This window comes from Podarcis tiliguerta, assembly GCF_965153285.1.
Source record: "Podarcis tiliguerta genome assembly, chromosome: 2".
In the NCBI taxonomy this organism is placed as follows: Eukaryota; Metazoa; Chordata; class Lepidosauria; order Squamata; family Lacertidae; genus Podarcis; species Podarcis tiliguerta.
In genome coordinates this window covers 60,470,658-60,495,288 of record NC_139535.1, presented here as the reverse complement: position 1 = coordinate 60,495,288, position 24,631 = coordinate 60,470,658, and the positions used below count along the sequence as shown (strand labels likewise).

General features: G+C 42.5%; 1 protein-coding gene and 1 long non-coding RNA gene across 4 annotated transcripts in view; one reads left to right on the top strand and one right to left on the bottom strand.

Moving 5' to 3' along the window:
• Positions 1–1,739, bottom strand: part of GLRA1 (glycine receptor alpha 1) — an 89,252-nt gene extending 87,513 nt beyond the window's left edge. For both annotated transcript variants that reach the window (XM_083423332.1, XM_083423333.1), the window contains exon 1: positions 857–1,739. In XM_083423332.1, the coding sequence (XP_083279458.1) occupies positions 857–912 (56 nt within the window). In that variant the 5' untranslated portion in view covers positions 913–1,739. The remainder of the gene's footprint in view (positions 1–856) is intronic.
• A 287-nt stretch (positions 1,740–2,026) lies between these two features.
• Positions 2,027–24,631, top strand: part of LOC310669868 — a 126,350-nt gene continuing 103,745 nt past the window's right edge. For both annotated transcript variants that reach the window (XR_014507438.1, XR_014507439.1), the window contains exon 1: positions 2,027–2,229. This is a non-coding gene — a long non-coding RNA (uncharacterized lncRNA). The remainder of the gene's footprint in view (positions 2,230–24,631) is intronic.

Below are 24,631 nucleotides of genomic sequence, written 5' to 3'. Positions count from 1 at the left end.
AAACAAATATAGGTTTCCAAATATGCTCATATGACACCTCTCATTATCTCAGAAGATTGCATTGTTCATTCTCACACAGCAGGACAGATAATTATTTCCTCCCTGTGATTAGTAAGATATTTTGAGAGAAGTATGTGACAGTGCTGGCCAGGTCATTTTGGAGACAAACCCTCACACATACTGCAATCCCACAGACAATTACCTGGCAGTATGTCCCACTGAACTTAATGAGGTTTACCTCTGAGTAGACATGCACAGGATTTCACTGACAATCTCGTCTTATGACGTGCAAAGTTAACAACAACAACAACAACCATACAAGAGAACTTTTGTGGAAAGTTTTTTTTAAAGCTGAATTTCATAGTAGAGTATATATATTGCTACTAAATCTGTTGGGTATAGTCAGAATAATTCACCTAGCACAACGTGATTCTGAAAGTTTAATGATGATAGAGGCATAATCACAACATTGCTCTTCTCAACTTGCATCCTTCCCCCCCCCCCCCCAAGTCGGAAAATGAAATATTTAGTTTCGTGGAGTACAAATGCAACCCTCGCCATCACCACTAGTTGTCGCATTCCTACCAGTTTGAGCACCTGGCGTTTTCAGCACTGCGGTTACAGGCAGAGAATGCAGTGCTAATTACACCGAGTAACTCATAAAGCTGTCAGAAGTCCTTATACTCTGAATTAAACAATTAGAAACAGAAAATAACCAGAGAGAGAAAAGTATGTGGGGATATCCCAAAGGAGGACTTTCTTCTCTCAAGCAGGACTCAACGCACATGCCAGATCTTATCATTGCAATCTCAAATACCCATACACCCCTAGCTCAGTGGTTTAGAAAACAGCCTACCTGAAGAATACTATGGTCTCCCAAAGGTAGACTCCAAGTGCATTGAGGTTACACATTTTTTCAGATCGGATGAATTTGTAGTCCACACGCCAGAACAAGCGAATTGGCACTTAGAAACAAAAATAAATAAATAAATACCAGACTGGATAAAATGGTGGAAAATATCCTCTTTGTTAATTTTGTACACAATCCTTGCAGTTAGAGGTGGCGTGGGGAAGAGGAGGCAGTTGAACATAGACGGGCGAGGCGCTGGGATTTCAGGACCCTGGACAGCAAACCAACCCCCCCACGTTTCAGCACCTTGGAGAGAGAGGGGGGAATGGACATTTAAACTCCAGCGCCGCTCTCGGTGTTAACAGCTTTGCTTGGATGACCAGATCCCTGCAAAGAAATCTTCCTTCCTTCCTTCCAGTAGGATCCCAGTGCGCGCACCGGGCTTCTGGACCATGCAGAATGCTACGAGAATATATTGGCCATGTGGGGGGAAACTGGGGGTGGGTGGGAGTAAGAAACCCAACGGATAATCTCCTCGGGCGCCCGGGGTGTCTTCCTCAGTTATATCCAAGGGAATTTGCAATCCTCCTTATGCAGTTGCTGCATTGTTCCGGAAACGTTGCTTCCCGGTGGGTCGACGTTTCGCTGCTGTCGATTCCAGCTTCCCGGGATCTTTTCCCCACGAATAAGTTATTATTGCTGCAGGCAAGGTGTCCCATCGCTCGGGGCGAAAGTGGGGAAGGAAGCTAAGGGCAAGTTTCATGGGGCTGGGATTCCCATGGTGATCAGCGAGGAAGCCGAAGAGGAAAGTCTCTCAGTGATCTCTCGATCCAGTCCATTTTCCTCCTCGCCCCATCTTCACCTCCATAGAACTCGCCGGATCTTGAGACTTTCTTGCTGCATTAATTTACTAAACTAAAAAAAAAAAAAATGGTGTGTGTGCGTGGGGGGGGGGGGTTGGAGGAAATGTTTTTCTTAAAAAAAAAGAAAAAGAAAAACCCCAACAATAAGCCTGCCTCTGTAGAGTCCTCGCTCCGCCCACCAACTCGTCTCATTGGCTAGCGAGGTTGAAAAGCTACACTCTGTTGTGCTTGGATCAAACGCCTGTTCTTCGGCAGAGGAACTTAACCTTTAAAGTGCTGGTGGCTTTTCCTCCCCCTTTTCCTCCTTTCAAAAGCACCGGCTTCTAAAAAGAAATCTTCCAAATCTCTCTTTGACACGACACACTCCCAACAAATGTAGCACAATCGCTGGGTGTCGATCCACGGAGCGATCTGCGCGCTTAACAGCTTTTCTTTTGTTCTCCTCCTCCTCCCTTGACTTTTAAACAGAGTTGGAAATGAAACAGCAGAGAGAGGGAACCCACCAAAGCGAGACAGGTAAGGAAAACTTGTCAGTTTCAGATCACAGAATGAATAGGGCTAAACTTCACCATCTTTTGCTTATCACTAAACGGAAAGCATGCCGATTCCTCCAAATCTACAAAGAAAGATTCGACTTCTGTATTTCTTAAAAAAATTAAAGCCTGAGATTAATAAGAGCTTGAAATTCTGTCTGTAGGGGCTTCTCTGCTTCCTCCCCCCATGCAATTTGATCGATCCTTCTATTTTTAAAATTATTATTAAAATGTGCTCCATGGAGCAGACATTTCTACCTGCCTCTATTGTTTCCATTCAGTCTGTGGCAAAAAAGTAACTTGCTGATATTCAGTTAGGCTTGTTGTCAAGCAGGCAATTCATACACACACACCCTGGCATATATATTTTTTTAATAGACCATCTTTGCCTATCTTTGCTCATTCTCCTGGCTTATGCCTGTCTCTGCAGGACAGCACTGGAAATTAATTTACAATATAGTGCTTCCTAAATGTTTAAGAAGGCATTTGCACATTTAACCGATCACCAGTATTGGTTGTGAAACTGCATTCACTCTTTCAGATTTCCCCAGACCCTTGAGTGGCATGAACGTCAGCCTGTACTAGCTCTGATGTTCGAAGAATGATGCCCACTTACTTTGATGTGACATCACTAGGTTGCTTGCCCAGTCACAAGTAATTTGCTATTCTTCAATACAGCAAGGGTTATGCATGTAACTTCCATGTGATCCATTGATGACTAAACTGAGAGGGTCCAAGGGAGCCCTAGGCAGTAGGCAATATGTTTTCACAGTTGGATGTCAACTCACTGACAATAAGGTTGGCAGAACTCTATAACCAAAGAGAAATAATTAAATCAGTGGGACTTAATAGGTAATATTAAGTGCTTTCCTGTTGATTTCCTATATACCAAAGAGACTTCAGCATGCAATTCAATCCTACGCATATTTGCACATAGAAGTAAGTCCCACTGAGTTTGATGGGGAGTTATCCTATAGGAAGCATATTTTAAATGCCAATGTGTTCTACACTTCAGCAGTGTCTTTAATATTTACAGGCATGCTCCAGCTGAAGTTATGCCCTATTGAGTCCCTTGGATTTCAGTGGGAGAGATTAAAGTGTTTAACTCTCCTATTTCAAATCACAAGGAGCTGAAGTGCTTAACTTTGTTGGGATTGTGCAGAACTCCCCCCCCCCCCGAGCTTTTAATATTGAATATTATTGCATTTCTTGCAAGCTGCTTAAATCATAGGTAGGTTGTAAATGTTTGTGTAAATAAGTGAATGTCTAAAGGGAAAGGGGCCTATTGCAACAGTTATCCTATTGTGTTTTTTTAAAAACAACAACAACATATTTTTATTAAAGATTTCTTGGTTTACAGAAGTATGTGCAATGTCTCTTTTTTCAACTTACATTTTCTACAGATCAGTTTCATTTGTTGAGATGTTAGTGTTACATTAGGAAGAAAAGGGGGAAAGAGGTGTTAAAAATATTTGATCCTGCCCACACTGACAGCACTTTTGATCAAAGGATCTCAAAGGCATGTACTCCTCTGCTTTCCCTGGGCCTCTTTACACTTTGCATGACAATTATGCTTGCCCTGGGAATGCAAGGATTCCTCCCAGCAAAGAGGTGAAATGTGTCTAATATATATGTGCTGTTAATAGATGTGCATTTGCATCTTTGTGCCTGGGATTCCCATGTGCATGTGTAATCATTTACACTTGCAGTCCTTGAATGTTGTAAGGATGTGTGTCTGTCTTTGTTGAAAATATAAGTGCCATGTGAGGTGTGTGGGGGGAGCCCTAGGAAGTGCTACACTTCAGAGGCTGTATGTGTAAAACCATTGTTTTAGTATGTCTCTTGGCCAGATCATTTCCTAATCATTGTGGGTCAGCTACTGACAGCAAACAGCTGATCTCCCTAACAGAGGAAGAGCATTTAGCAATTTTGCCTAGACCACTAAGGTGAATTTGAGCAGGATTCCTGGATCCATTAACCATCTCCTGTCCAACTTCTAAAGCTCCAAATATTCCCTGAAACTGAAGAAAGATGGTACCAGGCAGATATCTGATGGGGTAGTGTTCTATAGCTGTGGATCTGTAATAGAGAAAAAAAGAAGCCTCAATTGTTTGCCACTCTATGCTTTATATTTTGGAGTGTAGGTGAGATGGAGCAGGTGGAGATGAAGCAGTGCCAGGATTGCAGATTGTAAAATGGGGAGTTCCTAAACTGGGGAGGAGGGACATATTCTAAGACATAGGCAAACTAAGGCCCGGGGGCTGGATCCGGCCCAATTGCCTTCTAAATCCGGCCCGCGGATGGTCCAGGAACCAGCATGTTTTTACATGAGTAGAATGTGTCCTTTTATTTAAAATGCATCTCTGGGTTATTTGTGGGGCCTGCCTGGTGTTTTTACATGAGTAGAATGTGTGCTTTTATTTAAAATGCATCTCTGGGTTATTTGTGGGGCATAGGAATTCATTCATATATTCCCCCCCCCCCAATATAGTCTGGCCCCCCACAAGGTGGACCGGCCCCCTGCTGAAAAAGGTTGCTGACCCCTGTTCTAAAATGACAAATTTGCTTTGCTGAGCCAGAGAAATTCTGTTTCCAGGTTCCAGCAATGGTTAGCCAGATGTCTCTGCCTGCCTGAAGGTGTTAGCCAGCCTCTCTTGTATCCACAATCAGTACGCGGAAGATTTGTTTTGCTATTATTGGGGTGGGGGATGACGATGGACTTTATCTAGTATTGTTCTTGTTGCCACCAACAGCAATTGAAGAGAGAGGGAGGTAGCAAGGCAGCCTTAAGGAAGAGGGAAGAGACAGACCAGAGAATGAAAGAGTGGGCTTGGGGCTAGGGTCTCAGGGAGGAAGATCTAAGGTAGAAGGGAGTGAGGACACAGGGTGGGGCATTAGGACCCTGAGATGGGATCTAAGGGGAAAAAGAACAAGTAGGGTCTGGGCCCCATAAGGATGTGGTTAAAGGATAAGCAAGAGAGACAGCATGGCCTGTTGATGGGTGAAAGGGCATTGTGTGTACAGGTGTCTAGCATCTCCAGTTAAAAGGATCAAGTGGTAGGTGATGGGAAGGACCTCTCTGCCTGAAACCTGGGAGAACCACTGAGAATCAAAATGGACATGACTGGGCTTGATGTGCAAATAGGTTGAACTTGTAGAAGTCCCTTGCTGGCCATGTATCTTGCTGGCACATCAGTGGAGCTAGTTTGTGATAAGCATTGAGCATATTGTTCAAAGATTAGCAGAAAATAAGGGGGGGGGGAGGACCCACATCACACCACTGGATGAGTGAAGCCCTTGCATCTACCTAAATTACCTCATTGGATCTTGGCCAAATTGTTTTAGAATGGATCATAACTTCAATTGGGACCTCCTTGTTGTCTCTCTCATGCCTTGAACCCATATCCTTTCCCTTGGATTCTGCAATTACGTCAAGGGAATAAAGAAAGAGCAAGGCTGGGATGCAATTACCCAAACTGGACTCGGATGTGGCATTTTTTGTGTGTGTTATTTTTTAAACACTCCTTGAGAGTGAGGCCATTGAGATTGAGATTCTTCCTTAATACAATGTAAGAAAATAGAGACCATTTCAAGTCCGACTAAATATTTGTCCAAAGAAGGAGGTGAGTAACCTTCTTCATCTGGGAAAGCTTGCAGAATTCTGTTTTCTTTTTTTTTGGGGGGGGAGGAATCTATTTTTTTAGAATGGGTTTAGAATTATGTTATCTTTTCCTGTGGCATCTCCTTTTCCCTGCTAAATGAAATATCTAAAAATTATGTTGAAGGTCTCATCATTTAGTGGTATCTGCATATAATTCAAACTAAGTCTCCTAGAAGGGTCATGCACAGACAACACACAAAGTAAGTAAGTAAGTAAGTAAGTAAGTAAGTAAATAGTGATAACATACCAGAAGGCAAGATATGGAAACATCAAAACCAAAGGTGTTAACATGAAAAGGAACCATCAGAAGTTGCATAAACTTTGATTTACATTGGTATCTCGGGTTACAGACGCTTCAGGTTACAGACGTTTCAGGTTACAGACTCCGCTAACCCAGAAATAGTACCTCGGGTTAAGAACTTTGCTTCAGGATGAGAACAGAAATAATGCGGTGGCAGCAGGAGGCCCCATTAGCTAAAGTGGTACCTCAGGTAAAGAACAGTTTCAGGTTAAAAACGGACCTCCAGAACAAATTAAGTTCTTAACCCGATGTACCACTGTACAATGATAGAAATGGCCAACACAAGTCTCCTCTAACCATCATTGGCCCTTCATTTGAAGTCATCTAGAACTTTGACGGAATATTGACATTCAGTGTATGGTAGAGGGATTTACTGACAGTTGGCCCTAAACCTCTCCCACCTCTTTGCCTTTACCAAGTCTGATGCTAGTGTGTAGGCTGGACTCATTTATTCATTTAAAATATTTATATGCTTTCCCTACTACAACTGTAGCACTCAGAGTACATATATATATGTATATATAAAACTCAGCAAGAATATTAAACAGCAATTAAGAGAGACATATAGACACAACGGAGAGATATTAATTTAAACTAAATCATGCATGCAAGTGGTTGACCTGATCTTTCAAAGGATCTTGCCCACATTCTCTAACTCTACAAATTGAAAATCAACCCTAACAACAGGGCTGTTGTTAAAAGCTGTTAAAAGTACTCTCTTGGAATCATGACTTGAATGGATGCAAATGACTTACCAGCAAAGTGTCACAGTGGGCCACTAAGAGCTCCTATCTCATCACATCAGGCCCTTGATATACACCTCCACTGGACAACTCCGTATGGATGAAATGGTAGCGGAAAAGTAAAATTTATCTGTAAACAAGTTCTTGAAGCAAGTTGTAATGGAAGTTGGTATTGTTGGCAAACAGGTCACCTTGGACGCTAAGTTAAGTCTCTTTCCCATTTTTTATAGTGCTAATTACTTCTCAAGAATTCATTCTATACCTGTTGGTTGCCACTCATCTAGTGATCTCTCAAGGGTGGGAGGATGCATCTTGTTATTCTATGGATCTATGGTTTAAAAAAAGACATGCCCATTGCCATTTCTGAAAAACGGGCTCAGCTTTTTTCTATGTGCACAAATCTTGTGATGCTTGCTTTAATTTTGCTGTTGGAAGAATAATGCCATTATAATGTGATGCAAAGCCCTGTGCCTTTGCCTCTGTTGTTTGATTTCAAATTGTATGGACAAAGAAAAATGGGTCACATCATTGTGGCATCAGGCGATTGACAGGCGGGTGCCTTGTGGGGGTGGGGTGGGGAAGGTAAGCATCCAGTCCACCAGTTGTATCCAGTTCCCCACCCCTGCATTACACAATGCTTGGCTTTTTAAAAAGGTAAAGTGACCATATTGAAATGACTTTAAAGCATTTCTCAAGGAAATCTGCTTATAATTTCTATTCATTATTCAATGTATCTTCCATCTTTCTTCCACGGAGCTCCGGGTGGCATATACCATTCTCCCCCTTCTCCATTGTATCATATAAGCAGCATTGTGAGGTAGAGAAGGCTAACAGAGCATAACTGGTCCAAGGTCAACCAGTGAGCTCCATGGCTGAGTGGGGATTTGAACATGGATCTTCCTGGTCCTAGTCCAACACTCCAACCACCATACTGGCTTAACTGAAATGAAATTTATTATGACCCCAGACAGGCTTCACATACCATACTAAGCGAACATAAAACACAATAGAATTAAGTTTGAATTAACAATCAAATATAACAATAAACAGGGACATGAGTGGCGCTGTGGGTTAAACCACAGAGCCCAGGACTTGCCAATCAGAAGGTCGGCGGTTCGAATCCCCGTGATGGGGTGAGCTCCCATTGCTCGGTCCCTGCTCTTGCCAACCTAGCAGTTCAAAAGCATGTCAAAGTGCAAGTAGATAAATAGGTACCGCTCCGGTGGGAAGGTAAACGGCGTTTCCGTGCACTGCTCTGGTTCGTCAGAAGTGGCTTAGTCATGCTGGCCACATGACCCGGAAGCTGTACGCCGGCTTCCTCAGCCAATAAAGCGAGATGAGCGCCGCAACCCCAGAGTCAGCTACGACTGGACCTAATGGTCAGGGGTCCCTCTACCTTTACCTTTATAACCATAAACAATACAAATATGACAGCCATTAGAAATGTGGTTTAGGTCTTAGTCACTAAAACATTATCTAGGGTTTGCCTCTGAGGCCTTAGTCTTTGTAACAGCACAGCTTGTTCCCTGAGTTTTATGGCAGCCACGCAAAATTTGGCCACCCTTAGCATGATCTCTGGGTCCTTATCCTCTATCAGGAATTTTAAGCATTGAGGTTCGGACCCACTTGGAATTTTCTGTATAACAGGGGTGATAAAGACTGAGCTTGTCAGACTGATGTGTCTAAGTAAGATACACCAGGAGAAAGAAGCTGTAGGAAGCTGGTGGTTAACAAACCACAAATTGACTTAAGATGAAGGTTGGGGCTATTGCTAAAAGTGTCGTTTCATTTCTACAAAGCACCACTTTCTGAACAGCACAATATTGTTTGCCGTGTAAAAAGATACCCAAGAGCATAAGGATTATAGGAACATTTACATATGCTTGGAAGCATTTCCTCTTGCAGTAAATCTACCCATGTGCAGGCGTCCCAAAGATTTCCTAGCAAGGTTGCTCTCAGCATAGATGTTTTAATTGTGCCTTGCAACTTCCATAAAGATTCTACCCACAGACCAAACTGCATGCCTCATTAGTGTCATGTTTTCCCTGAATGCAAGAAATCTTAATTGTGCCCAGTAGGCAGCTTTGAAGAGGGGGTGGCATTGATGCAAACTGTTGAAATAAGACATTGTGGAGTCATTATGCATTGCTGTCTTTAAAATGAAGGACCCTCCCCACTTGTATCACCACATTCCTGTTCTACCATCAATATCAGTCTTTTTTATATATAAATTTTATTTTTGCATTTTCTATTTTACAAAAACAAATGAATTAAATACATAAACATATAATCCCTTTTGACTTCCCCACCCCATTGTGGATTTTAATGTAATGATTTCCCCCTCTGAATGCCTTTCATAACTATCTTTATAAATCCTTTGTCAATCCGTAGTTCAATTTTTTACTACAAGTCAATCCTACCAATGTATGTAATTGTTTACAATAGCTTTTCAAACAAATTATAAACTTTCCCCATTCTTTATTAAAGACCTCCTCGTCCTGGTTTCTAATTCTTCCTGTAAGCTTTGCCATCTCGGCATAGTTCATCAATTTTGCCTGCCACTCTTCTTTGGTCAGAGTTGGACCACCTTTCCATTTCTGGGTTAACAGAGTCTGTGCAGCTGTAGTCATGTACATAGTTTCATCTGGTCCTTTGGGATCTCTGGTCCTATAATACCTAAAAGAAAAGCTTCTGGTTCCTTAGGAAAAAAACATATTCCACATTTTTTCCAGTTCATTATATATCATTTCCCAGAATTCTTCAGTATCAGTCTTTCTTGACCTGGTGCACGCTCCCATCCAGATGCTTTTGGACTCCAGCTGACCATTGGTGATGCTGGCAGGGTTGGTGGGAGTCTAATAGCATCCAGAGGCTACCAGGTCAGGGAAAACTAATCTAAAAACTGGAAAATAAAGGAACAAAGCAATGTGGGAAATACCGATCCTTGGATTCTGCATGGAGTCTCCCAAATTCTGTCATGGGGTGGTGGTCATTTGAACAGATTTGCTTTACATGTAAATTTATTTTTCATTTTATGTTTCTTTTGGGAGGGACTGGAATGATTTAGCACTCCCAATAACTGTACAAATGCATTTTTTTTTTAAAAAAAAATAATCTTTCTTATGAAATTGCTCCAATATAGATTATGAAGCCCATTCTTGTTGTTCTCTGTTTTTAGAAGTTAAGTGGTGGGGATAATGGAAAGCACATTTCCCATTGTGGCCTCCAGGTTATTAACTGATGAACATTTTGCCTAGAACAGTGGAATGTATATATTTAAATACAATGAATTAATGAGAAGAAAGAGCGAGCCTCACTATGTTCTTGGGGAAATTCCACTGGGTTTCTCATTCTGGAATCATAAGTCAGAGTGAAAAGCTATATCAAAGCTAATCTAGTTCACTTTCCTTCCAATGCAGGAAGCCCACTACTACAGCACCTCTGATAAGTGTTTATTCCGTTTCAAAACCTCTAATGAAAGAAGCCCCACCCCCTTCCAAGGCAGATTATTCCATGGTTAAACACCCAGACAATCAGCAAGTTCTTCCTAATGTTTAGTCAAAATCCCCTTCCTTGCAAATTGGACCCATTTGGCTCAGGCCCTGCCCACTACATCAATAGAAAATAAACGTGGTACATCATCTTGGTCAACTTGGTCCATCATCTAACATCCTTTCATGTAACATCCTTTCTAACATCCTCTCATTGGGAGATGGCTATCACATCAGTTTTTCTCCAGGCTAAAATGTACCCAGCAACTTCCAATCTTACCTCGTATAATTTTATCTTCAATCTTCACACCATCCTTGCCACCTTCCCCTGGACACTGTGGACATTGAAAATGGCATCATTTTGGGAGGCATTTAAATAAAAATGCCCTCAGGTTGTGGGGCTTATTATTATTCCACTTCTGCTGTTTTTATTGCCAAAGGCTTCTTGTTTGATTATACTTCGTTATGTAGACCCTCCCCTAAGATGTTATCAGTTGCTAATATGAATGAATGAGAGGAAAGGGGACCTCACAGTGTGAGACTGATTGTGCCTTGGAGTTGGCCTCTCCCATCCTCATGGTTCAAATGTTTCTGTTTGTACGGTAATAGCTGCCTGTTGAATAACATTCCCGTTACCACATGACAAAGATCAGCTTGCTTATGCAAGCCAACCATCCTTAACATCGGAGGCCCCTTTCTCCACAGGGGACCACTTCATTCAGTATGAATGAATGAAAATTAATTCTATTTGAAACCATGCCTACAGGACAGGATGTGGTCATGAAATGATAGTCTCCTGGTACTACAGAAAGATCCACTTGCTCTCATTAATGTCAATAGCATTGATCCGATAGCTATTATCCTACTTTATTTCTGTTGTATGAAAGGACTGATGCAGACTCAATATGTAACAACAGCAGTGAAAAGCTGTGGCATTATAAACAGGAAAGAGGCAACTATTGCAAATGAATTGAAGTCTTCCTGACTGCAGTTTTTGAATCTGCTTATTTTGGAATGGGGAAAAAAAATCCTTGTTTCCTATAAACTCCAGCTATTTGGACAGATTTTACTCTCCTTATGATAGGATGGGAATTTATATGAAGTAGAACAACAGGCCCAATTCAAGCTGTTTACCACTAGTGTAAAAAGCATTAAAGAGCTTGGGAGCCAAGTACCTAAAACATCACTTTCCTCAATATGGTAATCTTGGACCCTACAATTGGCAGGGGAAGCCCTGTTGGTGCTACCTGGTTGGTGTTGTGCCTCATGACAGGACCTTCTTGGGAGCAATTCCCCATTTGTGAAACATCTTCCCTGATGAGGTGTGTCTTGCCTCCTTTGTCATTAACATTCAGGAGGAGTTTAATGCCAGTCTCGTGCTGAGCAACAACGTGCAGAGTTCAGAGGAGTGGGAGGCCAGCCAACCAGAAGAGTCTCTGAGGTATACTTGCCTGGAGGCAGAATCAGCGTCCAAAGTCAGGTCTAGTCCGAGGGTTGGACGAACAGCAATCCACCTGGTCTGTTGGTCCAAGGGTCAGGGAATCTGATGGTCAAGGGTCAAGATGAGCAGGAAGCAGCAATGTAGGGCCAGTTGTTACCAGCGTCTGGCTGCCCCTGGAAGCTCTGCTTAATAAGGCTAAAGCCAGCTAGTTCTCATCAGTGCCTTCTCCTCTGTGTCCTTGAAGGCTGGTCAGCTGCAGGAGGAGTCACTCCCCCTTCTCCCCCTTCAGTAGGCAAAGCTGACTCTTGGCCTATGACACCTAAAACATTCTTATTCCCCCAGGCATTTGACGCCTAAATGAGCCTGGCAGCCTTGAAATTATCAGATGTAAGGAAAAGTGACTGTAAGGAAAAATACTTGAAAGGCTTTGAAACAATAAGAAGAACCCTATCTTCTTATTGTTTCAAAGCCTTTCAAGTATTTTTAAACACATTTTTTAGCTTATTTTGAATTGTATTATTACTGTTTGGTTGTTTGCCACCCTGGGCTCCTTTGAAAGGGCAGAAAAGACATTTAATATAAACAAACAAACAAATCTGTGGCTGTCTACCTACTTGCCTGCCTTCTAGATGAGCAGATTATAGCATGCCTTATGCTGAATCAGATCATTGCTCCATCAGGTAATCAGGGTTTCAGGCAGGGTTTTCTGGTGATGCTATTGAGCTACAGCCCTTTTTGCACAAAATAAGTTTCTGGTGGCTTACGTTCTTATTTTGGTTTAATTGAATGTTGCCCATGATTAAATTGCATTCATTTATTTTAAGAAAATGATGGCTGTAATGAGCCTGTTTAAAGTTCACTGGTTCTTTTCCTCTCTCCCCGCCCCCTCTTTTAAAATACCCTCCAGGCATTTTCAAGAATAAGCGAATCCTTTTGTTCCCTGTTTATTCATTCTTGAAGTGGCTGAGCCACTAGAGCACTGATAAATGCAGGATGTCTCTTTAGAAGGAGGTGTCTGAACAGGTTCCCTTCAAAGGCCTCTCCTGAGCTTGTAAACTGACACACCGCAGGCCTGTTAAATGTGCAGAAGGAATGTTTCCTACATGGGCATAGCCAGGATTTTTGTGGGGTGGGGGCAGGCCTTTTGTTAGGTGGGGAAGAACCTCAGTTTGCTATGTATTTGTATTGAATTTTATTGATTGGAGGGGACAGCTGCTCCTCCCCCCCCCCCCCCGGCTATGCCCATGGTTCCATTGAGAGCAAGGAGCAACCTAGGGAAGAAAGATCTGTGATGGGGCCTTTTCAGAAGGAAAGTTTAAGATGGGGATACTGTCAGTGTTCTCCAAACTGACCTGGGACTCCTTTCCTGAGATCCCATTCCTTTCCACACATTTGCATTCATGCCTATGGTCTCATGAACAAGTGTGTGGATATATTAGTATGAACCTGCCTGTACATAGATATGGGCTGCATGACTTCATTGGCTGGAAAATGTATTGCAAAATTCAGAGAGGTGGCTGTCAGTAGGTTGCCTGTGTAGTTCAGCTCACACACTACCATTTCCACACGCAACGTAGGCACAGAGTGTAGCTCAGAAGAGCATGTGGGTTGCATGCAGAAGGTCTCAGATCAGACTCTGGTATCTCCAGGTAATGCAATCAGGTGGCTAGTACTGTAATGAGGGGAAAGTTTTCCTAGAGACCTTGGACAGCTGCTGCCAGGAATGGACGATACCTTGGGTTAAGAACTTAATTCATTCTAGAGGTCTGTTCTTAACCTGAAACTGTTCTTAACCTGAAGCACCACTTTAGCTAATGGGGCCTCCTGCTGCCGCTGCAGCACAATTTCTGTTCTCATCCTGAAGCAAAGTTCTTAACCCGAGGTACTATTTCTGGGTTAGCGGAGTCTATAACCTGAGGCATCTGTAGCCCAAGGTACCACTGTATTAGCCTAGTTGTTGGGCCATCAGTCTGACCTGGTATCTACCATGTTCCTATAATAGCCATGCTGTAACCGCTCCCATGTCAGGGAATCTGACTGTAGTAACTAACCCCAAGGCTGCAACCCTAGCCCCAGTGACTGGTTAGGATTGCACTGTCAGTCATTTATTGAGGGCTAGGAAATAGCCTGCTTTATTTGTTAAGAAATCTGAGAAAGTGGTGGTGCGTTGGAAGACAGGCCATTTTTTAAAAAGAGGGCTAATGTTGTTAATAACCACACACAGTAATGCTAAACTTGTGTGGCACACAAAATGACACACAGTACAGATTCAAATGAGAGGCATTTGTGCACCATTAAAAACCCTTCCTTTAAAATACTGGAACAATCAAATTTGTTAATGATCCCAGTTCCGCAGCTCCATGTAATAACCCTTAGGATTGATTGTGTTCGGCTGTCTAGGAAGACTGAAGTGCTCCCTTAATAATTTTTCATTCATACATTTTATATTCCCAGTATTTGGTGGCACAATGAGGCAATTCTCCCTTAATTTTCTTATTTTGCTTAGGACCGTTTCATTCACTTACCCATCTCCATTATTTAGGACACTGATTTTAATACCATAGAGTTCTGGAGTGTGTTTCTGAGCTGTTGTTTGCATCAGGAACTACAGCAGGGATCCGGACTTGTAGCCATCCTGATATTGCTGGAGTAGAACTCTAATCCTCCTTGGCCAATAGCCATGCTGGCTGGGGCAGATGGTTGAGTCCAACAGCATTGTGGAAGGCCCCATATTCACTACCGCTGTGCTACAGCTATAGTCAGATAAACCCAGCCTGAATATAGAAAATTATACTGAGTGCCCTAAGTATCAGTTTTCTTTCCATATCACTATGATACTACTCATTGTGAATATGCACCCCCATGTATTCTATTCCTTAGGGTCTTGCAGTCTTCATTTTCCTCATGTGATTGTCCCACCCTGCAAATGAATTAATCTTACTACTTTGAAGAAATACCTGCAACCTAACAGGAAATCTTGTGCTTGAAATGGGAATGATGATCCATCTAAGAGCAAATCTTGCAGTACAAAATATGCCACAACAACAACAACAATTTATTTATACCCTACCCATCTGGCTGGGTTTCCCCAGCCACTCTGGGCGGCTCCCAACAGAATATTAAAACACAATAAAACATCAAACACTAAAAACTTCCCTAATCAAGGCTGCCTTCAGATGTCTTCTAAAAGTCAGATAGTTGTTTATTTCCTTGACATCTGATGGGCACCGCTACCAAGAAGGCCCTCTGCCTGGTTCCCTTTAGCTTCACTTCTCACAGGGAGGGAACCGTCAGAAGGCCCTTGGAGCTGGACCTCAGTGTCCATGCTGAACGATGGGGGTTGAGGTGCTCCTTCAGGTAGCATCATATAATTCTGAATTATATAATCATCTAATTCAAGAGTTGGAATCATCCACTTCCTCTCAGCAACCCTAGTGCCTCTTCAAAATGAGTTCCAGAGAGTTGGGGGACAGGGTGGAAGGTGGTGAAAGGGATACAGAGGGAATCTGCAAAAAAAGAAATAAAAAAGCCTCCCCTCTTCTTCCATTTGTGGACACGTTGAATCAAAAGTTATTCCATGTTGAAGGGCATCAGTTAGATTCTATTCAAAATATGCAGTTTCTGCTTCCCCTTTGCATTTCTTTTTTCTCACTTTTAAAGAAAAAAGCTGCTGCAATTTTATTCCAAGGACTATTTTATTTCCACTCTAAGTATATTTTCCATTAGGAAAAGGTTCGGCTGGCAGTATTTTAACTGATCATCATTTTCACAGTTTATAATGGCTATTAGTCATGGCAGTCAAGGTGGGATGGGATAGCTATTTCACAACTGTGAAATCAAACCCAGCTTTGTCCAAACCTAAGGGAAATTTAATGATGTGCAAATAAATGAATATGTATCAGTACAATTTGGGGCAAGATGGCAATCAGTTCATGGACACAAAGCTGAATATACTAAAGAAATATTACATACCGGTAAATGCTTATACTTCTGCTCTTACCAAATCACCATTCTGCTCTGTGCATATCCATTCGACCCATCACCAGGTTTCTAGTCCTTATGACTAGAAATGACTAGAAAGTTGCTGTCAACTGACTGCTGCCTGTTTTATAGTGTATTATTGTAATTCATTATTTTTTTCTGATTTTATGCTGGGCCTTATGTTCTAAATTTTATAAATCATTTATCCGTCAAGCAATTCATAAATTGAAATAGTAACAATAACAACAAAAATAGTAATGTAAAAACAGTTTAAAACAAATGAGTGTTTGCTTCAGCTACTGCAATTCTGATATTTATTTCCTTGCATTGGTTCTAGGACCTGACATTTGTATTTGATTTAAAAGGGAAAATACTATATGGTAAAATAAAGCAAAAATTCACTGGATGCCTAGATCCAGGTTTGGGGCAAGTACTCTTTGGTGACAGAGCCCTAGCAGAGATTTAAAATCCCAAAGCATGCAGCAAAGTAAGGCATGGAAATATTGACTATTAGACCTTTAAAATATCCCATTCTGGGTGGTTTCCAGAGTTTCCCACTTCCTTAGCACAGAAAGAGACCACACACTTGGTAAGTTAAAAATTGTTTACTTACTTACAGACTCTTCAAAATTCAGATTCATTTGCTTTTCCATAAAGCAGCACAAAACACAGGCAGCTTAGCTTGGTTTCAAAATGGTAAATGTTTCCAAATTATTTGTATAGAAACACAAAGATGGCTTGCTAGAGCCACATCTGTATTGGTAGGGTTCACATCATGGTGGAAAAAGAGAGAAAGAGTTTGGTAACCCTTCCTCCCAAGGAGAGGGGTTGTGACCTAGTTAAGCCTGTCAGGACAGCTTACTCTATGGTCTTAACCCCTTCATAAATTAATTAGAGTTAAGCATGTTGGCTTTATGAGGCTGGATATAGCCTACAGCTAGTGGGTTGATGGGGGTCTGCATGTTTGCCGTGATGCAGTGAGAATGGCTTAGTGACTACAGAGCTGGAGAATGAAGCAAAAGGGTTGAGGTAGACAGTCCTAGGATAGTGAATCGCCATCATATTTTGACTTGTTCACTGTGTAAGCAGGGCCCCATCGGGTATTTTGTTCTGGCTATCTTACATTGTTTCGATGACTCACATTATTTTTACTGTACTTTTATTATGTCTTGCTTTGGGGGATATAAATAAACTTTAACACCACACCATCTTCTTTGGGTATTGGACTGATGCTGGGTCATTTCCATTATTTGTGAAATGGAGATCGTTGTTGATGCCCAGAAGCTAGAAATGCTTGGGGTGCTCTTGGTTGCAAATCCATTTTCCTCTTACTTTCCCTCAAAGCTAGCTGGTTCAGACCATAGCCGAAGATGATAGACTCAACTAGATACTCAGTGCTTGTAGTCATTTTTGAAGATTTTCAATATAATGTACAGAGAAGCCCAAACTAAATACCTTTCATTAGTAACTCCATCATGAACATGAAGTCCTCACCCAAGCCAAACAGAATTATACAGCATTTATTTATTTTTTAAAAAAGAGATTTCAAGTGGCTGCAAGACTTACTCCATCATGTGTTTTGGGAATACTAAATCTATTATTGTCATTTAGCAGAGAATTAATGAAGAAATACTGCCCAGAGAACCCTGCTTGTGTTACCTAAGGCAGAAAATGTAAATTACTACTGCAGCAATTTCTTCCATTTAGATAATATATAAAATAAATACAGCTTTCCAAATTGCATTAAGTTGGGAAGCTTTCAAAGACTTCAGTAAATTCCAATTAAAACTATCTCTTTCTGTAATAAAATATTGCAGCACCAGACACAGATGGATTCAGCTAAATGAAATTCTCCTGGTAATACAATCACCTTGAACTTTTATTCCCACCTCATGGATGCCGATGAAATAGCTACAGTCAGTGTCTATGTAACCCTATCTGAAACATGCACTCTCTAAGAATGGTGGTGTAAAATATTCTAGTAGAACCCATATATATAATATTATATAACCCATATATATAATATTACATATAGGGTTATATCTAGCAAAGCTGTCCCATTGGTGCAAGAACTTTTGCCCATGCAATGGGACTTCACCTCTCCATCCTTCCTCTGCACCTTCCCAATCTGTTCTGGAGGGTTGGCGGAACCCCCAGAACAGATTTGTGGTTAGAGTGGGAGCACATGAGAAGAGGAGGTCCAGTTGCACAGGCAGAAGTCTTTGAGCTAATGGGACAACTTTACTGGATACAACCCATATGTTTTATATATGCAGTTGTTTTGTATATGGCTCTTCTTGTACTGTGAAACCAAACGGAGATGTTTCATAGGAAGCAGTTCATAAATGAAACAAAGCAGCAAGCACACAACAGCAGCAACACTTTAAATGAATCTTTCAGATGAACTGGTTCTCCATTGGCTTAGTAGTGTGGTATAAGGGCAGCAACAGAAGCAAACGCAAAGCTTTGCCCATACTGTTAAAAGCTGGCTATGGATTTGCCTTAATAGCAATACAGTGGTACCTCGGGTTACATACGCTTCAGGTTACATACGCTTCAGGTTACAGACTCCGCTAACCCAGAAATAGTACCTCGGGTTAAGAACTTTGCTTCAGGATGAGAACAGAAATCGTGCTCTGGCGGCACGGCAGCAGCGGGAGGCCCCATTAGCTAAAGTGGTGCTTCAGGTTAAGAACAGTTTCAGGTTAAGAACAGACCTCCAGAACAAATTAAGTACTTAACCTGAGGTACCACTGTGGGCAATTACTTCAGCACAATGTTATAATGCATATAAAGTGCTTTATCATTACAAATGTAGCTGAGTCCTTGGCTTCTCTAGACAATTTTTTTTAGCCTTCTAATCACTAACAATATTATGATTTCCCCCATACATGTATTGAGCCTGAAATCATATCCCCACTTATCTGAGAGTAAGCTTGTTGACCTTAGTGAGATTTACATGGAGGCATGCATGCATAGGATTGCAGCTTTACCATGCAAGCCTGTGTGTACCTATTCAGAATGAGTTTCATTGAGTTCAGTGGCACTTGCTCCCAGGTAGGTGCGTAAAGGATTGCAGCCTTAAACGCAAATACATCAAAAGGTGAGAAAAATTAGTTTGCAATCACATTAGGCCTGGCTCACAAATGTCATCACAATGGAACCTTGCTTTCAAATATCTTATAAATGCAGTGCATTCTTCTAACTAATGAATATGGTGCATTTAAATTACTCAGTTGCAAAGAATTTGTGGCTGAAATTTTATTCATCACCATAACAAATAGAAGCTTCTGGTACCATTTCCCTATTAATGAAACTTCACTTGCCTTCCAATCTTTAGCTGTTAATATTCTAACTGCACAATTGGTTGCATAATATTGCAATCTACACATTTAACATTTTCATGTTTCAGAGACCTTCACACACCATTTAACAATGCCATTCACATCCCATTCTGCTCTCTGTGTAGGCCAGGCCTCAAACCATCATTCTGCTTTATTGTACACCAGGCCTCAGACCACATGTAATCGGGTTTCATAAGTGTTGATATCAGGGGAGGGGAACCTGTGGCCTTCCAGCTCCCATCATGCTTGAAATTGGCCATGCTAGATGGGGCTGATGGGACTTGGAATAGGGTTGCCATATGTCCTCTTTTTTCCAGGACATGCCCTCTTTCTCACGGGTAGAATCGTCATAGCGATTCATAGTTAAAAGTAGAAGTTGGTAAATGTGTCTTCTTTTTTTGCTCTTCAAAATATGGCAACCCTAAGTTAGAAGGCCATAGGTTCCTCATCCCTGGCCTAGCTTTACGTACTGGGTCTTTTTGCCAAATGACTCAATATTGAGCCCTTCACTAAAATCTGAAGTTTCCCCCCTGCCCAACTGAATAGCAGTTGGCTCTCCCCTGAGGAGATTGCTGAGTAGCTAAATGCACCCTCCATTTCTAACTGCCAGATGTAGCCCGAAAGTGAGACTCTTTCCAGAGGAAGTTTGACAGCTTGACAGAAAAACAGCAAGCTATTACGGAGAATTCAAGGGACCTGAGTAAGCAGAGCTGAAGTGACCTCCCTACACAATGAATGTTTTCAGATGGTGAAATATCTCCCATGCCCCAGTTCACTCATAGAACAAACTAGCATAATTTATCTTCTGGAGTGAAAGGAGCGCAAATGCTGCTTACGTGGGCATTTTGCAGACGTTACCTGAGCAGCAGACACCTGACGTAAAAGCTGCTCACCTAAACACCTTCTTTGTTTTATTTGTCAAAGCTTACTCCTGAAATTTGCCCGCTTAAAAACCACGTGGAAAAAGAAGTCCAAGAATATTGCAAAATCAGGTCAGAGACCTGCTTTTGGATTGGAAGGACTGCTCACAGGCCCAGGAAAACGAGACAAGGCATAGGATCTTTGTGGCTGAATGAGTGCCACAGCTTTATTTAATATTTTCAGGATCTGTAGTGAGTGTGAATCCCTGCTGTTTAACTGTTGAACTCCATTCCCTTCAATGGGAGCACTGACTATTTGAGATTAGATGATGGAACATGATGTTCCTCATTCTAATGTCTGGGTAATCCATCCAATTTTGGCTCAGGGCCTGAAGGAGGTTCCAGAGCTACTTGTAGCTCCTCTCACAGAACACAAATGAAAACAAGTCCAAGGCTAAATGACTACTCTCCCCAGGCCAACGAGCTCTGAGGCACCTAGCTCTAGTGGTTTACTTTCCATGTCTCTCCTGAACCAAGTAGCTCTGAGAGTCTGGTCCTAGTAAAGCCGGGTCACTTTCTTGCAATGGGTCAGGGCATCTGGCTGTTAAGCAGAAGGTTGGTGGGTTGAGCCCACCCAGGGATGGCAGTATTCCTGAATTTCAGGGGGTTGGACTAAATGACCATCAAGGTACCTTCCAACTCTGATTCTCCCAGTGATGCTGCAGGGTGTTCACCAACACCCTTACCTTTTTTGACATTTTTTCAGAGTGAGGTGAGGTGAGGCAGGGAAGAGGAGAGGGTGGCAAAGAGGTCTAAGAATGTAAGAGCTAGCTGGATGAGGCCAGTGGCCCATCTAATCCATGTAGATGTTAAATAACATGGGGGATAAAACCAAAGCCGATGAAATACCACACTAAAGGCTCCATGGGGCCAAATAACACTAAAAACAACAACACAGTTGATGGTATTTAAAGCTGCCGAGAGATCAAGGAAAATTAACATCAACATCCTCCCATTGTCTCTCTCCTAGTAAAGGTAAAGGGACCCCTGACCATTAGATCCAGTCGTGGCTGACTCTGGGGTTGCGGCACTCATCTCGCTTTACTGGCCGAGGGAGCTGGCGTACAGCTTCCGGGTCATGTGGCCAGCATGACTAAGCCACTTCTGGCGAAACAGAGCAGCGCACGGAAACGCCGTTTACCTTCCCGCCGGAGCGGTACCTATTTATCTACTTGCACTTTGACGTGCTTTTGAACTGCTAGGTTGGCAGGAGCAGGGACCGAGCAATGGGAGCTCACCCCGTCGCAGGGATTCGAACCGCCGACCTTCTGATCGGCAAGCCCTAGGTTCTGTGGTTTAACCCACGGCACCACCCGCCATCATACATGGCAACCAAAGCACTTTCTATGCCAGAATTGGACCTAAACCTTGACTGAAATTGATCCATGAGAGAAGGAGGAAAAACTTTTCTCTACCCACTTTCTCCATAACATGCTTCATTTTATAAACTTCTATCATGGTATCTCTTACCATTTCTCTAAACTAAAAGCTTTGCTTCCCGGAGTGCCTGGGTGGGTGGTAGCTGTCAAGCCCATCCACCCATCCAGGCTAATAATGATCCAAAGAAGGAGCCTGGGGGAATGCCAATTTGCCATTTGCCGCCTGAGACAGTTGTCTCATTCCACTTCATTATTGGGTCAACCCTGCTCGCATCACAAAGCAATGCCATTACTTAAGATACAATTCTAGTCTAGGTTTCTGCATTGGTTGGGTGGGTGGGTGGGGCTCCTACAGGGCTTTTGATCAAGATCAGTTGCAATTTGGGGGAGGGGGAAATCCCCTATAGTCAGTTAGACAGAAGTGAGTATTAAATTAAAAAGAAAATGAAGCACATAGGGATCAGTAGCATAAGTATTAGTATGTAACTTGACAGGAATATTTGTAACTGATTGGAATCTTTCTCACAAAAATTGCCTCCTTTGATTTCTTGTGAGAATGGAAGCTCTTTATTTGTCCCTCTTCAGAAATGTATTTAATTAAAACACTTATGACTTCTTCTCATTGCAAATGAAGCGACTCATAAAAAGCCATGAAATAATCACAAAAACACAATTATGAAGAACTAACAGACAATAATAAGCTGAAACAAAGATTGTTGTCTACATGGTTGTATGGGCACAGCCATCTCTTTACCCATATGATGTCCCTGGAAGAGCCAGAACATTGTCATGTATTCAGCCACCTGCAGCTGGACTTCCAGGCTCAAGGACTTCCCAAAAGGCCTGAGGGCCTTGGCCATTCAGAGAGGGTGAGGGCTGCTGATTACCTTTGATCAGCCTTTCCCAGCTTTGCTATTTGAATAAAACACCCATCCCCCCTAGCCAGCTGGGCCAAAGGTCAGGGTTGATGGGCATTATAGTTCAGCAACATGTGGGGATGATGCCTTAGATGTGTGGACTAGCTGAGAGTGCGTTGTGTTGGGTGTAAAGCACCAAAGCTTGTGACAAGTTACCTGAACCAGTGGTGGATGATAGACGGAAAGGCCAGCTGTTCTTCCCTTGTTGATTCCTTCTTAAGTAAATACTTGATGATATGTAGATTGTTTCCCCATCCCCGGCATTATTTCCTTCCTCTTTCTTAATTCCCTTGGTTAGAGTGTATTAAACTCATGACTCCATAATGGCCACATGTGGAATGGCTTCATTTCCCAGGAGTAATAAACTGTGAGTTCCATCAGTCTTATCAAATTAATTATTTCTATTTCTGCATACTACTTCTAAACAAACTGAAATCCCAGTGCTTTGTCCCCCTTTTTCAAAGTGCTCAAAGGAGAAGGTTGTACCACACACAATAGTATGAGCACCAGGGGTGGCCCATCCCGTTTCACCATCTGAGAAAAAACAGGCATGTGTCGTCATCCCCTGCCTCTGTGCCACACCCCCACCACCATGACTCCCTTCCACCACTGCCAGAACAGCCCCCCCCCACTGAAAGGCTTCTCAGGAGGTGTTTTCAAGGAAGCTTGCCAGCACCTGAATCTAAGGGATTTGTAAAGGGATGCTGGTGGCGCTGTCGTCTAAACCACTGAGCTCTTGGGCTTGCCAATCAGAAGGTTGGCAGTTCGAACCCCCACGATGGAGTGAGCTCCCATTGCCCTGTCCCAGCTCCTGCCAACCTAGCAGTTCAAAAGCATGCCAGTGCAGGTAGATAAACAGGTACTGCTGTGGTGGGATGGTAAACAGCGTTTACATGCACTCTGGCTTCAGTCATGGTGTTTTGTTGCACCAGAAGCTGTTTAGTCATGCTGGCCACATGAGCTGGAAAGCTATCTGTGGACAAACACCAGCTCCCTCGGCCTGAAAGCGAGATGAGCGCCACAACCCCATAGTCACCTTTGACTGGACTTTGACCGTCCGGAGGTAATTTACCTTTACCTTTTCTAAGGGATTTGTTCCTGCTAATCCAAACTCCCCCCCCCTTCCCAGTGGAGCTTTATGGAGCAGTGGGACGACCACTGCATCCACAGCCCTGTTGGGCACTAGGACCAGGGTGGAAGGCAGATCGCTGCACTGGTCTGGAACTATCATAGTGATTGGATCTGAATCAGGCCTGATGCTGTCATGCAATGGCAGGAGGGCTGGCTCTGGCTCTGGCTCTGGCTCTGGCTCTGGATCCTGGCCTGGCTCAGCTCCACCCTGTCCCTAGGAAGTCCTGTTTTGGTATCACTCCACAGAAGGCAACTAGTAGGAGGCCAATGGAGGCCAGCAGGGCTGGGGAAGCAACTCCTCCATCCAGTCCAATCCAGTCCAATCCAGTCCAATCCAATCCACCACCAGCCAAGCCCAGTACAAAGGGGGTTTGGATTGCTCTGCAAGTGTCACAACCAATTTTTCAGGGTCCATCTCTGCCAGTAACAAAACTGGGATTTTCAATCTAGTGTTCAAAGAAATAAATATGAAACAGAGCATTCTAGAGCTGGTTATCTGACCAAACTCTTGCTAGTTTCCTTAATAAATGCCTTTGTTGAGCTGCATTTCCAATTGATGCCCACTGCAGTCTTGGATGGCCGCAGTGGGCATCAACAATGTCCTGTACACAGACAGACTTTGTATTTGTGGTCATTCTCAGGTGGAAGACATCACTCAATAACTGTTAGCCTGCCCCTTATACCCCAGAGATTGCTTTCTGAAACCTTTGTCCACATCAGCAATCAGGTACACTCTGACAGAAATGGTTTGGTTTCTTTTGAGAGACAGTAATAGCATTGTAACACACATAGTGGCTCTCTATGCATTGGCTGTAGAACAACAACAACAACCAGGAAAAAGAAGTTGATAAAATTGCCGTAAGTTGTTTTGTTGATTCGTAGGTTAAATCTGAAATCAATATAGATTTATGCTTGTTGGAATTTCTGGTATCTTTTCTTTCATCATGGATGTTGGCTTATTTTATGGGTGTATGTTTTATATTATTTTATTAATAGTATTGCTGAATGTTTGTCATGGGCTTTGGCTAGGACAATAAACTTAGGAACTTGAAAGAAATACAGGGGGGGGGGGCTAT